This window comes from Eutrema salsugineum, unplaced genomic scaffold (genome assembly GCF_000478725.1).
Source record: "Eutrema salsugineum unplaced genomic scaffold, Eutsalg1_0 scaffold_15, whole genome shotgun sequence".
In the NCBI taxonomy this organism is placed as follows: Eukaryota; Viridiplantae; Streptophyta; class Magnoliopsida; order Brassicales; family Brassicaceae; genus Eutrema; species Eutrema salsugineum.
In genome coordinates, this window is record NW_006256867.1 from 5,290,497 (window position 1) to 5,302,916 (window position 12,420).

Genomic DNA, 12,420 nt, shown 5'->3' on the forward strand with positions numbered 1-12,420 from the left:
ACCATATTAATTCAAGATATCAAAGCATGTGCGAAGATGACCGACGTGCTCGGAAGCGATGAGCGACTTCACGAGCATATCGTCGATGTAGACTTCCATAGTTCGTCCGAGCTGGCTCGCGAACATCCGGTTTACCAGTCGTTGGTACGTTGCTCCAGCATTCTTCAGGCCGAATGGCATGACCTTGTAGCAATAGATGCCACGGTCCGTGATGAAGGATGTCTTCTCTCGGTCCTGTGGATGCATGAGAATCTGATTGTATCCGGAGAACGCATCCATGAATGAGAGTAGTTCGTTTCCGGCAGTTGCTTCCACCAGGCGATCGATATGAGGTAACGGAAAGCTATCTTTCGGACACGCTTTATTGAGGTCGGTGAAGTCGACGCAAATTCTCCATTTACCATTCTTCTTCTTCACGACCACAGGGTTTGCCAACCAATCTGGATACTTAACTTCGGTGATAGATCCAGCTTTGAGTAAGCGCTCGACCTCGTCATTCACGGCTTGCGCTTTCTCTGGCACAAGCTTTCGGCGTTTCTGTTTGATAGGCTTGTATGTCGGATCGATATTGAGCTCGTGGCACGCGATCTGCGGGTCAATCCCGGGCATGTCTTCTACCGACCAAGCAAAGGTTGAGGTATGCTGTTTCAGGAAACGAATGAGTGGTTCACGGATGACTGGGTCGAGCTCGGCACCAATTCCAACTTGACGCTCTGGCCTGAGTTCGTCAATGCTAACTTGAACGATTGATTCCTGCTTAGGCTTTGTCTTTTGGACGATGAGCTTGTCAGTTGGTCCGAACGAACTAATGACGCAAGCTTGGTTGGCCGAGTGGAGTCTGCACTCATTTATGTAGCACGACCGAGCAACGGCTTGGTCTCCTCGGAGTGTGTACACACCGTCGGGGGTCGGGAACTTCAAGCATTGATGGTACGTCGAAGCGACCGCTTTCATTGCGTGCAGCCATGGCGTACCGAGAATAGCGTTGTAGATCGCCGGTTTGTCGAGGATAAGGAACTGGATCATCTTTGCGATTCCGCCGACGTAGATTGAGATTTTGACAGTGCCGATCGTCATACAACGCTCTCCATCAAATCCGGTAAGTGGCTCGATGAACGGATCAATCCTATCTGACGCCAACTCGAGCTGGTCAAGTGCTTCCTTGAAGATAACGTTGACCGAACTGCCAGTATCGATCAGAATGCGGCTAACTTTGACGTCGTCGAGGAGTAGATCGACAACGAGAGCGTCATTATGCGGCTTGTGAATTCCGATTGTGTCAGCCTCGGTAAAGACCAAGGGCGCTCCTTTCGGAGGATCCTGTGGGGTTTTTGGTGTGCTAGCGGCTTGTTTGCTGTATTCTTTGATGGCTCGAACGGAATAACTGCAAGCTTCGATGGCCCCCATTATCATGTTGACACGTTTTCGCGCCTTAGGAGCACGATTCTCCGGAGCTCGGTCATCGCGATTCCGTTTCCGTTGCTCGGGCAAAGCAGGCGGATTCGGTGGCGGTGGTGGTAGTGTCGGTAAAGCCGGTGGAGTTGGTGGATCTTTGGCAAGTGCTTTCTCGAGATGTTCGTTGTTCGGTCGGGGCATCGAGAGTTGCCCACCGCTCTTAGGCGTATTTGAGCGTCGGAGTTCGTCGACCGAGATCGGCTCCTTGCGATACAGGCCGAGTAGATATTCTCGCAAATGCCTGCATTCTTCGGTGCTGTGGCCCCTACGGTTATGGAATTCGCAGAATAACGACTCGTCTTGGTCTTCTTCACCGCGGACCCATTTATTATTCCACTGTTTGCTTGGTTGTTGGATTGCGTTAGCATAGAGTTTCTTGCGGTTCTCGTATCCTCGACCGTATCCCGACTGCGGCTCGTTAGTCGCGGGTTTCGGACGTTCGGGTTGTTTTGTTGAGTGACTTTGCTCGTACGCAGCTTCTTCTTCTTCTTCAGCAATGTAAGTATTAGCTCGGTGTAATGCATCTTCTAACGTCTGCGGTGGGTTGTGCGTGATCGCGGTTCGGAAACTGGTCTTTATCCGAGCTCCTTTCTGAAGGCATAAGAGAGCGGCTTCGTCGCTAATCGTGCAGTTGGCGACGATTTCCTTGAAGCGCTGGATGAAGTCGCGAAGGCTCTCGCTTGGTCCTTGAGCTATTTGCCAGAGCTCGGAGTTCTTGGTATTCTGTCCAATGAACATGGAGAAGTGCTTGACGAAGGCTGTCGTTAACTCTTTGTAGCTGTCGATTGAATTGGCTTCGAGCCGTGAGAACCAGTCGAGAGCTACTCCTCCCAGACTTTCCACAAATAGTTGGCATTGAACCGCGTCTCTTTCTTCGGCGGACTTAAACTGGTATCGGTTCATGCAGATGCCGAACGATGTCAGGAAGTGTCGAGGGTCAGAGTTGCCCTCGTAGATTTTCATCTTCAGTTTCTCCATGTGCTTGACCGGCGTCCCTGCGATGCGCGATGTGAAAGGAGTCTTCTGTGTTTCCTGAATGACGCGCTCGATCTCCGGAGCCGCGCTTGTGGCTTGATGTATTTTTGAGGTGATATCGCGAAGCTGTGCTTTCATCGCTTCAAACTCGGCATCTCGGCTTGAGTTCGGTGCTGGTGGGTTTGCTGACCCGACCGCGGCAGACCTCATAGTTCCGGTTGGATCTCCGTCGGCATTGAGATCGTCAATGATGTTCCGAACTCGGAGAGGAGTTCGTGTCTGACTGAGTTCGGCGATCTGTGCCGCCATCTGACTGAAACGTTCCTCGCTCCTTTTGTTGATGGCTTCGAACTGAGCAGTGAACATTTGGAGTAACAGGTCGGTTACGGCTGCGGGAGTTTGCTCGGCAGCAGTTCCGGTGTTTTCTCCAGGAGTTCCTCCCGTTTGTCCTGTTTGGACGTTGATGTTATTTTCCCTGAGAGGGTTTTCTTCTTCGTGAACGTCGGATTGGTCTGCCATCGCTGATTCAATCTTTCCGAAGTCCGATCAAAAATCTGAGATATCTGTTTCCTAAGCAGAAGGCCGTAGGTTCGACCCCTACCTGGCGCGCCAATTGTTGATATGTGAATATCGACAAGGGACAAAACAGTAATTTAGATCGGAAGCTCGGTTTTATTAGATTGAATCAGGTGAAATACAGATGAGTTCGGTTATTTCAATAGGCAATAACGAACTAAGACTTAATGCGACTAAGAAGCTGTCGTAACGAGTTCTCAGTCTTTAAGTCTTCTTGGGAATAACTTGTGTTTTCTGATGTCGATTCGTCTCCCTTTATATATATCTCATAAGTCGGTCTTCAAGCACGCCTTAGACGATATGAGACCGAGAGGGGTTTCCTTTTCTCTCGGTTCCTTTCCTTCTCTCTCCGAAGTTTCCTTTTTCCTTCAGGAAACTTTCCTGTTTCGGCCGAGCTCAAGGAAACCTTCTATTCCTTTGAGAGGTTTCCCACCGACCTCGGTCTAATGGGCTATCTTCGGCCCATCTTCGCTCGGCCCATCTTCTCTCGGTACATCCCTTCGTAAACCGGGCTTACGGTTCGCCGATCTCAGTTTGTACCGGAGAAAATCGGGGTGCGGTTTTCACCTCCAACACCAGAAGGTCCAAAACATGTGATGTCTGAGTTTTCTTTCTTCAATCATTCAGAGAATACCTATAAAATTAAGCTTCTCTGAATACCAATAAACAGAAATATTTCAAAAATATTTGTATTAACTACTCTGAAACAACAATCTATTACTCCCTCTGTTACAAAATATTGTCGTTTTATGATTTATTTTTTATTTCAAAATATAAATCGTTCTCGATCAATGCAAATGTTTGATAATTTTTCCATTTTTATATTCTCTTAACTTATTAATTAGTGTGAACACAATATATAATATATTAATGAGAGATAAAATAGAGAATTGAATTGTTTTTTTAATATGTGTTAAAAAATTTACAACAACTTATATTTCAAACGGAATGAGTATATAATTAGAGAGTTTTCTCTCCAACTATAGTATTCACATCAGCAGAGAAAAAAACTAAAACTAAATTTAGTGACTCAATTAATTTAGACACTTTAAAATCTTGTATTATTAATTAAGAAGGACATTTTAAGAACAACATTGACTTGATATATGATTTATAAAAGTGTCATGATGATGTGTCGTCATGAAAGAGTTTCTCAAAACACATATAAAAATGATTGATTTACTAAAGTAATTACATCATATGCCATTAACAGTAATTTGGTTATTTGGTTAGAGATAAGTTTATATCAATTATATATTTAATATTTAATATTTAATTTATAAATATATGCTGTCTTTTTCTATTTCTTATCTACATATTCATAAATTAATGCATAATATTACTTATGTTACTAGTGAATTTTCCCGCGTCTTGCGTGGGCTAATATATTTTTCATTTGATTCTTTGAAAATCTAATAGTAGTTTGGATTCATTTATTTTTTATTCTCTATTGTTGAGTATATATTTGTTTGTTAGATTTTCTTGCATTTTAATGTTTGAAGACATGATCGTAAAAACAATGTAGAATATAATAGATAAAAATATATTAGTATCCAAATAATTTAGTTTAAATAGTTTTGAGATCTTTTGATTACTGTTCTATGTATTTTAGACATGTTTTTTTTGCAATACCGTACAAACTTATTTGATTTTGATCACTGTTCTATGTATTTTAGATATAGTTTTTTGAACCACTGTACGAACTTATTCGAAGAAAAAAGAAGAGTTTAAACAATTGAGAAGGGTGTGAGAGAATTAGAAATAAGTCGTGCATATTTATACTAAAATATTTGAAGTCGAAAACCCTAATCTAGGCATCACAAATATCATCATTCCATTAAACTATTTACTGATTTTTATTTTTTTTTTAGTTTTTTATTAAATTTTGGTTTTATAAAATTTTGGAAACAGTTTGATTGACAATGAAATGAAGCATTAAACCACAATAATTTAGAGCGGTTTGTTTTAAGTTATTTCAAATTTTCAATACATCATCAGATAGAACCAATCATAAAAAGACATGTAATTAAAAATATGATCAAAATGTTTTTTTGCAGCTGAAACTCATTCTGGAGATAACACGTAAGCAAAACATTCTGAAACTCGCTGTGAAGCCGACACCTAAGCAAATCACTATAAAAATAAGCCACATTCCATTAGTTAGAGATTATTTCCTTTTTTAACGATATTTCATTAGTTAGATATATAGATTTTCTTTTTTTTTACTTTTTTTAATTTTGATTTTATAAACTTTTAGAAACGGTTTGATTTGACAGCAAAATTAAGCATAAACCATAATAATTTAGAGTGATTTTTTTTTATTAAGAAATAAAACAAAAAAAATACAATTTATAATTAAGAAAAAAGAAAAAGAAAAATATATATATTTATATATATTCTTTTAGCATAAAAATTAAACATTATATTATAATTTTAAAAATAAATTGAAAAATAGAATACAAACATAAAAGAAAAAAAATTGTAATTTCTCACATCTGTAAAACCAGTTTGATAGCTTCTTATATTCACAATCAAAGTAAAAAATCTTAGTTTCATTTTGTTTTTTTTATATTATTTTTATGTGCTATAAAATATAATTTACAACCCGCATATATGCGGATACTTATCTAGTTAAAATATAAAGAAGAATATGAAGATGAAGACCAAGTAGAAGCAGAATTATACATACACGAGATAAATAAAAATAAGAGACTAAACAAATTTAGAAGAAGAAGATGAAGAAAAAAAACTGAAAGGAAAAAGAAAAGAAGTAGAACACGAAACGACGAATACAAAAAAAAAAGATAAAGAAGTGGATGAAGAACAACATGAATCTGATGAAGATGAATTAAAAAAAATACATGGACAAATGAAAAATAGACCGAAATATAAAGATAACAATTTATAAGAATATTCTGGCGAGGGAAAAATGATACATTCGGCTCAAAATTTTCATCTAAAGTAACATGGCACAACATCAGAACTGAGAAGCCGCAGAAAGCTTGGAGCTATTTGGTGTGGTTTCAAAATGCTACACCAAAGTTTGCATTTATTACGTGGTTAGCAATGCTAAACAGACTCTCCACGGGAGGTTCTATGGCTCTATGGGGTCAAGGTATTTCCACCACCTGTGTTTTTTACTCACACCCGATGGAGACAAGGAAACACCTGTTTTCGAATGTGTCTATTCAAAACAGATATGGGAAGCTCTGGTATTGGGTCTGCTATCGTCGAACTATTCATCGAGGTGGGATGAGATTGTGCCATTGCTCACATCAAAGATTCTGAATAGAACAGAACTGTTTCTTGCACAATATACATTCCAGACGATTTTGACATTGGTTTGGAGAGAAAAGAATGCCCGTCGACATGGAGAAATCCCAACACCAGCTGACACTATGATCACAATTTTGGACAAAACTGTACGAAACCAATTGAGCTCTATGTGATCAGCAGGAGATCAACGCTATAATGATGGCTTTACAACCTGGTTTGGCACCCGTCGATGAACAAAGTCTGAAAACACATTTTAAGCAAAAGCTTTATTGCTCTGTTTTGAGTCTGTAAATATAATTCTTTTCAATTTTTTCCTTTATGATTGTATATGTAAAGGAAACCGTATTTTTTTAAATAAATTTAACATGTTTTCAAAAAAAAAAGAATATGAAAATGGGAAGAAGCCTAATAAAATAAAAAAATATTATGAATTAGCTGTTCAACAATCCGTATTCATAGATGTTTAAAAATGAAATCCCGCATAAGATGTATGACCTAAATCTAGTTCTATTAATCGTAAAGCACAAATATTTTATTCCATAGAATTTAAAATTACTAGAAACATATTCGTCTCGCCCATGCTGCTAAAGTCTAAATATCCAATGTTTTCAGATAAAAGCAATGAACTTGTTTCAAATATGCGTCAATATATTTCAGCGATAAGAGTATGAGTTACATAATTATCTGGATATTTGAATTACTCAATAAGGTATGAAAATAAATGATATTAGATAAAAAAAAATATATTTGAGAAAATTACATAAGTCAATTCAAAAAGAATAATTAAAAATAGCTAGGATATGTTATAAACAAATGGACTTCTAGTAACCGGATGGTTAATGTCTCATGGCCCATTAGGGTTTCGATACATTAGCTATGTAATGTATATATACACTGCTTATGGAAACAATAAGATAAGAGTTTTTCCCTTAATACGTTATCAGCACGAAGCTCAACTTCAAACGATCATATCTCTCAAAATACAAGAAGTTAGAAGACGATCTACATATCATTTTGAAGCCCTGGAAGAGAAGAATCTAGTGGTGAAAACCGCTCCTCAATCCGACACCAGACGCGCCCTCAAGACTCAAAACAATCGGCGCTATCCCACCTTAGCGGGTGATTCTTTCCAAGCGGTGGTTCCTCCATTGTAGTAGCTGTTCGTCCTCCCTTCTGGCCATCATTCTCAGGAGTTTCCAGTAGATATCTGTGGTCTTTAGCTCCCAGATCATAAGCCGGTCAGAAATCCATTTGGCGAAAAGATATGCAAGACAATATGGATATCATTGTGGATAGTGGATCGAGCCACACCATTCTAAAAGACAAGAATTACTTCATAAATTTAGTAATCAAAACCGCAAACATTAGCACTATAGCGGGTAGTTCGAGCCTAATAGAGGGCCATGGCCAAGCTAATGTGCTGTTATCAAATGGCACATATCTAGACATCTCTGATGCCTTATACTCACCCAGTTCTAAGAGAAACCTATTGAGTTTCAAAGACATAAGATTGAATGGTTTCCATATCGAAACTCAGGATGAAGGGAACAAAGAGTTTTTAATTATCACTAAAATGATAAATGGCCATAAACAAGTTTTTGAAACTATACCCGCCGTATCTACTGGCATTTACCATGCTAAAGTCAGTATGATTGAGGCTAATGCTGCTATCAAAGCACGGTTTTTAGATTACACTATTTGGCATGATCGCCTGGGTCATCCCGGTGCGAACATGATGCGTAAATTAGTCCAGAATTCTAAAGGGCACAGCCTTAAACCAAATGGTATTTTCCCTCAGCACCTCAAGTGCACAGCTTGCTCACAAGGGAAACTGATTACCCGACCTTCACCAGTCAAAGTGTCTAAAGAGACCTTGAACTTTCTGGAAAGAATCCAAGGAGACATATGTGGACCAATTCACCCACCTTGTGGGACATTCAGATATTTCATGGTCCTCATTGACGCATCGACCCGCTGGTCGCATGTCTGTCTGCTCTCTTCTAGGAACCTTTGCTAGGTTATTGGCCCAAATCATCAGATTACGAGCCCATTTTCCAGACTTCCCATTAAAGACTATACGTCTTGATAATGCTGGTGAATTCACTTCCCAAGCGTTTAATGAATATTGTATGTCCATAGGGGTAAGTGTTGAACATCCCGTTCCACATGTCCATACACAAAATGGATTAGCTGAATCCTTCATTAAACGAATTCAATGGGTTGCTAGACCATTACTCATGAGGTCACAACTCCCGGTCTCAGCTTGGGGACACGCAGTCTTACATGCCGCTGAACTAATACGCATACGACCATCTAGTGAGCACAAATATTCACCATCCCAATTGCTAACGGGTCATGAGCCAGACGTCTCCCATATTAAAACATTTGGGTGTTCAGTCTATGTACCCATTGCACCACCACAGAGGACTAAAATGGGACCTCAAAGGAGGATGGGAATATATGTTGGTTTTGATTCTCCCACCATCATAAAATATCTCGAGCCAACTACAGGAGATCTGTTTAAAGCCAGATATGCAGATTGCCGATTTGATGAATCGGTATATCCTAGATTAGGTGGTGAGACAGACAAGCTGGTAAAAGAACTTTCATGGAATCAAACATCCACACAATGGCAAGATCCTCGGACTCTAGAATGTGATTCAGAGGTCCAAAGAATTATACATTTACAAAAGCTAGCTAATCAATTGCCAGATTCCTTTGCTGACCCGAACAAAGTTACCAAATCGTACATACCAGCTTGTAATGCACCAGTACGAATAGATGTCCCCTCAGGGAAAAGTCAAGTTGCTACAGAGTCTGACGCACGTAAGAAACGTGGCAGACCACCAGGTTCCAAAGATAAGAATCCCCGGAAATCAAAGAAAGGTGCAATGATTGAAACCGGGATTCAAGAGAACACGGATACAGCCTCAGCTGATACTTACCCTATCGAACCATCTCAAGAGGTTTGGGACGCCAAAACTCAAGGTTCTGAAGGGATTGATAATAATGAGATCTCAATCAATTATATCATATTCGGTTCTCTATGGAACAGAAAAGATGTCGACATCAATGAAACTTTTGCATACAAGGTAGCACTTGAGATTGCGCACACGCAAGAGGATCTAGAACCCACGTCTATAATTGAGTGCACTCGTAGATCAGATTGGCTGAAATGGAAAGAAGCCATAAACGTGGAGTTGAATAGTTTAAAGAAACGGAATGTGTTTGGTCCGATCTTAAGGACACCATTCGATGTTAAACCAGTGGGAAACAAATGGGTCTTTGTGCGTAAAAGAAACGAACTCGGCGAAGTCGTTAGATACAAGGCACGCCTTGTAGCACAAAGATTCTCACAGAGACCCGGAATCGATTATGAGGAGATTTATTCTCCAGTGGTGGATGCAACTACATTTCGATTCCTCATAAGTCTGGCCATAAGAGAAAACTTAGATTTGCGGTTAATGGATGTTGTAACTGCATATCTTTATGGACCACTGGACAGTGAAATCTATATGAGATTACCAGATGGTATTGAGCTCAAAGATAAGCATGCATCTCGTGATAAACACTGCATTAGGCTGAACAAATCCTTATATGGACTGAAACAAAGCGGACGTATGTGGTATAACCGGTTAAGCGAATATCTCATCAGAGAAGGCTACGAAAACGATCCGATCAGTCCATGCATCTTCATCAGAAAATATCAAAACAAAGGATTTGTAATCATAGCAGTATACGTGGATGACTTGAATATCCTCGGAACATCTGGTGAAATCGCCCAAACAGTTGAATGCTTAAAAGCAGAGTTTGAAATGAAAGACCTAGGCAAAACTAAATTCTGTTTGGGATTACAACTTGAGTACGTCAATGACGGAATCCTTGTGCATCAATTGGCATACACTGAAAAGGTACTCAAGAGATTCAATATGGACCAGGCCCACCCATTGACCAGCCCAATGGTTGTGAGGAGCCTTGGATTGGATAGTGATCCATTCGGTCCAAAGAAGGACGATGAAGAAATCCTCGGTCCTGAAATGTCATACCTCAGTGCCATAGGAGCATTAATGTACTTGGCTAGTCACACTAGACCAGACATCTGCTTTGCCGTGAGCCTCTTAGCTCGCTTTAGTTCGTGTCCAACTCAAAGGCACTGGAACGGTATTAAGCACATCCTTAGATACCTTCAAGGTACTAAGGACTTGGGATTATTTTATTCTAACCATAACAAGGATGGTCTAGTTGGTTTTGCTGATGCAGGATATTTGTCAGATCCACACTGTGCCCGGTCTCAAACCGGTTATGTTTTCACGCATGGAGGAACAGCCATATCTTGGAGATCCATGAAGCAGACTATTGCCGCTACCTCATCCAACCATGCGGAAATCTTGGCCATTCACGAAGCTAGTAGAGAGTGTGTTTGGTTGCGGTCCATGACTCAGCATATCCGATCAGATTGTGGTATGGACGAAGATAAGGAGCCTACGGTGATGTATGAAGACAATGCAGCTTGTATCGCTCAACTCAAGGACGGCTACATCAAAGGTGACCGGACGAAGCATATTCTGCCCAAATTCTTCTTCACTCATGAGCTACAGAAGGATGGTCAGGTCAAGGTTCAGCAAGTCCGATCAAGCGAAAATTCAGCCGATCTATTCACTAAATCATTACCGACTTCTACACTCCGGAAGCTCATTCATCAGATAGGAATGCGTAGACTTAGAGATCTACAGTGATGCCTAAACCAGGGGGAGTAATGTGTGTTGTACTCTTTTTCCTTCACCATGGTTTTTTCCACTGGGTTTTCCTGGTAAGGTTTTAATGAGGCAACGTTCCCCAGCGCATTATAGAGATCCCGGTTTTGTGACAGGCACGGTTACCTTGTCCAAGGGAGAGTGTTATAAACAAATGGACTTCTAGTAACCGGCCCATTAACCATCAGGTTAATGTCTCATGGCCTATTAGGGTTTCTGATACATTAGTTATGTAATGTATATATACACTGCTTATGGAAACAATAAGATAAGAGTTTTTCCCTTAATAGGATAAACCTTTTTAATTGTTCTTATTTCAATAATCTATTTTAACTTTTTTTTTTCTATCATACTCAAATTATATTTTTATAGATTGACCAATAAGTAATTTTGTACCAGAAAACTTTGACATTGATAAATCTAAAATCTATCATCATATATATTAAAAACAAAATAAATTTTTAGTTTCAAGACCTCTCATTCACTCTCATGATGGCTAATTATTCTTTTACCCTTCATTAAAAACGCCACATCAGCTTTTAATTAAAAATTGGGTTTCTAAATACAAAATCCGATCAATTATCTTTTAATCAGTTTTGAATATGCATTTTAGGAAATTACGGGAATTGTTAAAACTCGCTGGGCCGTTTTGGTATTTGTTTTGATGATCCGGTAATTCAATAAACCATTGTTGGGTGTTGGTTGTTTACTTGTTTTGGACCCATTTACTCAAAAAACCCTAATCTTCGTGTTGTTGTTGTTGTATATGTGTTTCATGTCGTCCGCCGTCCGCCGTTCGAATCAGTTTACAATAATTTATGTAATTATAATTTCGATAAGCCTAGAATTGTTTTATTTATTTATTGTGTGCTGTTATCTGTAACAGAAAACTATATGGGAGAAACCCTAACTTGGGTTCATAACTATATATCTTTTTACGTTTGTATCTTGCACTAGAGTATTCTTTTTTCTTTGTTACAAGTTACGAAACAGGTAGTGTTTTCTTTAAAATATATATTTTTTTGGGTCAATTTCTTTTAAATGTTCGTCGTCTGTTTTTATATTTTTTCTTTTCCTTTGATTGCTTTTTAGCTTGGTTCCGTGTGTTGTTTGTTTTTTTGTCAAAAATGAATTTTGTGCATCGTCTTATTGATCAAAGGAATTTTGTCTTCTTCTTCGTAGGTAGATCTAACCATGGTTTAGACCAGGTCCATTGAGGTTTGTTAAATAGGTTTGGGTGGGTTTGTTAAGTTTTTTTGGGTTTAAAAATAAAAGAAAAATGAGCATAGGTTATGGATCGATCCTTACACAAGGATTTTAGAGATCGATCTATAATACAATCTTTAATACACGTGGCGAGTTATTACTGGCTGAGGAGAAAAAA

The 12,420-nt window shown here is 39.2% G+C and overlaps 1 protein-coding gene across 1 annotated transcript; it reads right to left on the reverse strand.

Annotated features, from left to right (window-relative positions):
- Window positions 1–6: 6 nt before the first annotated feature.
- LOC112088074 lies at window positions 7–2,949 on the reverse strand. Its single transcript, XM_024158227.1, has one exon. The coding sequence runs from the start codon at window positions 2,947–2,949 to the stop codon at window positions 7–9; it is 2,943 nt and encodes a 980-aa protein (XP_024013995.1).
- Window positions 2,950–12,420: the final 9,471 nt, after the last annotated feature.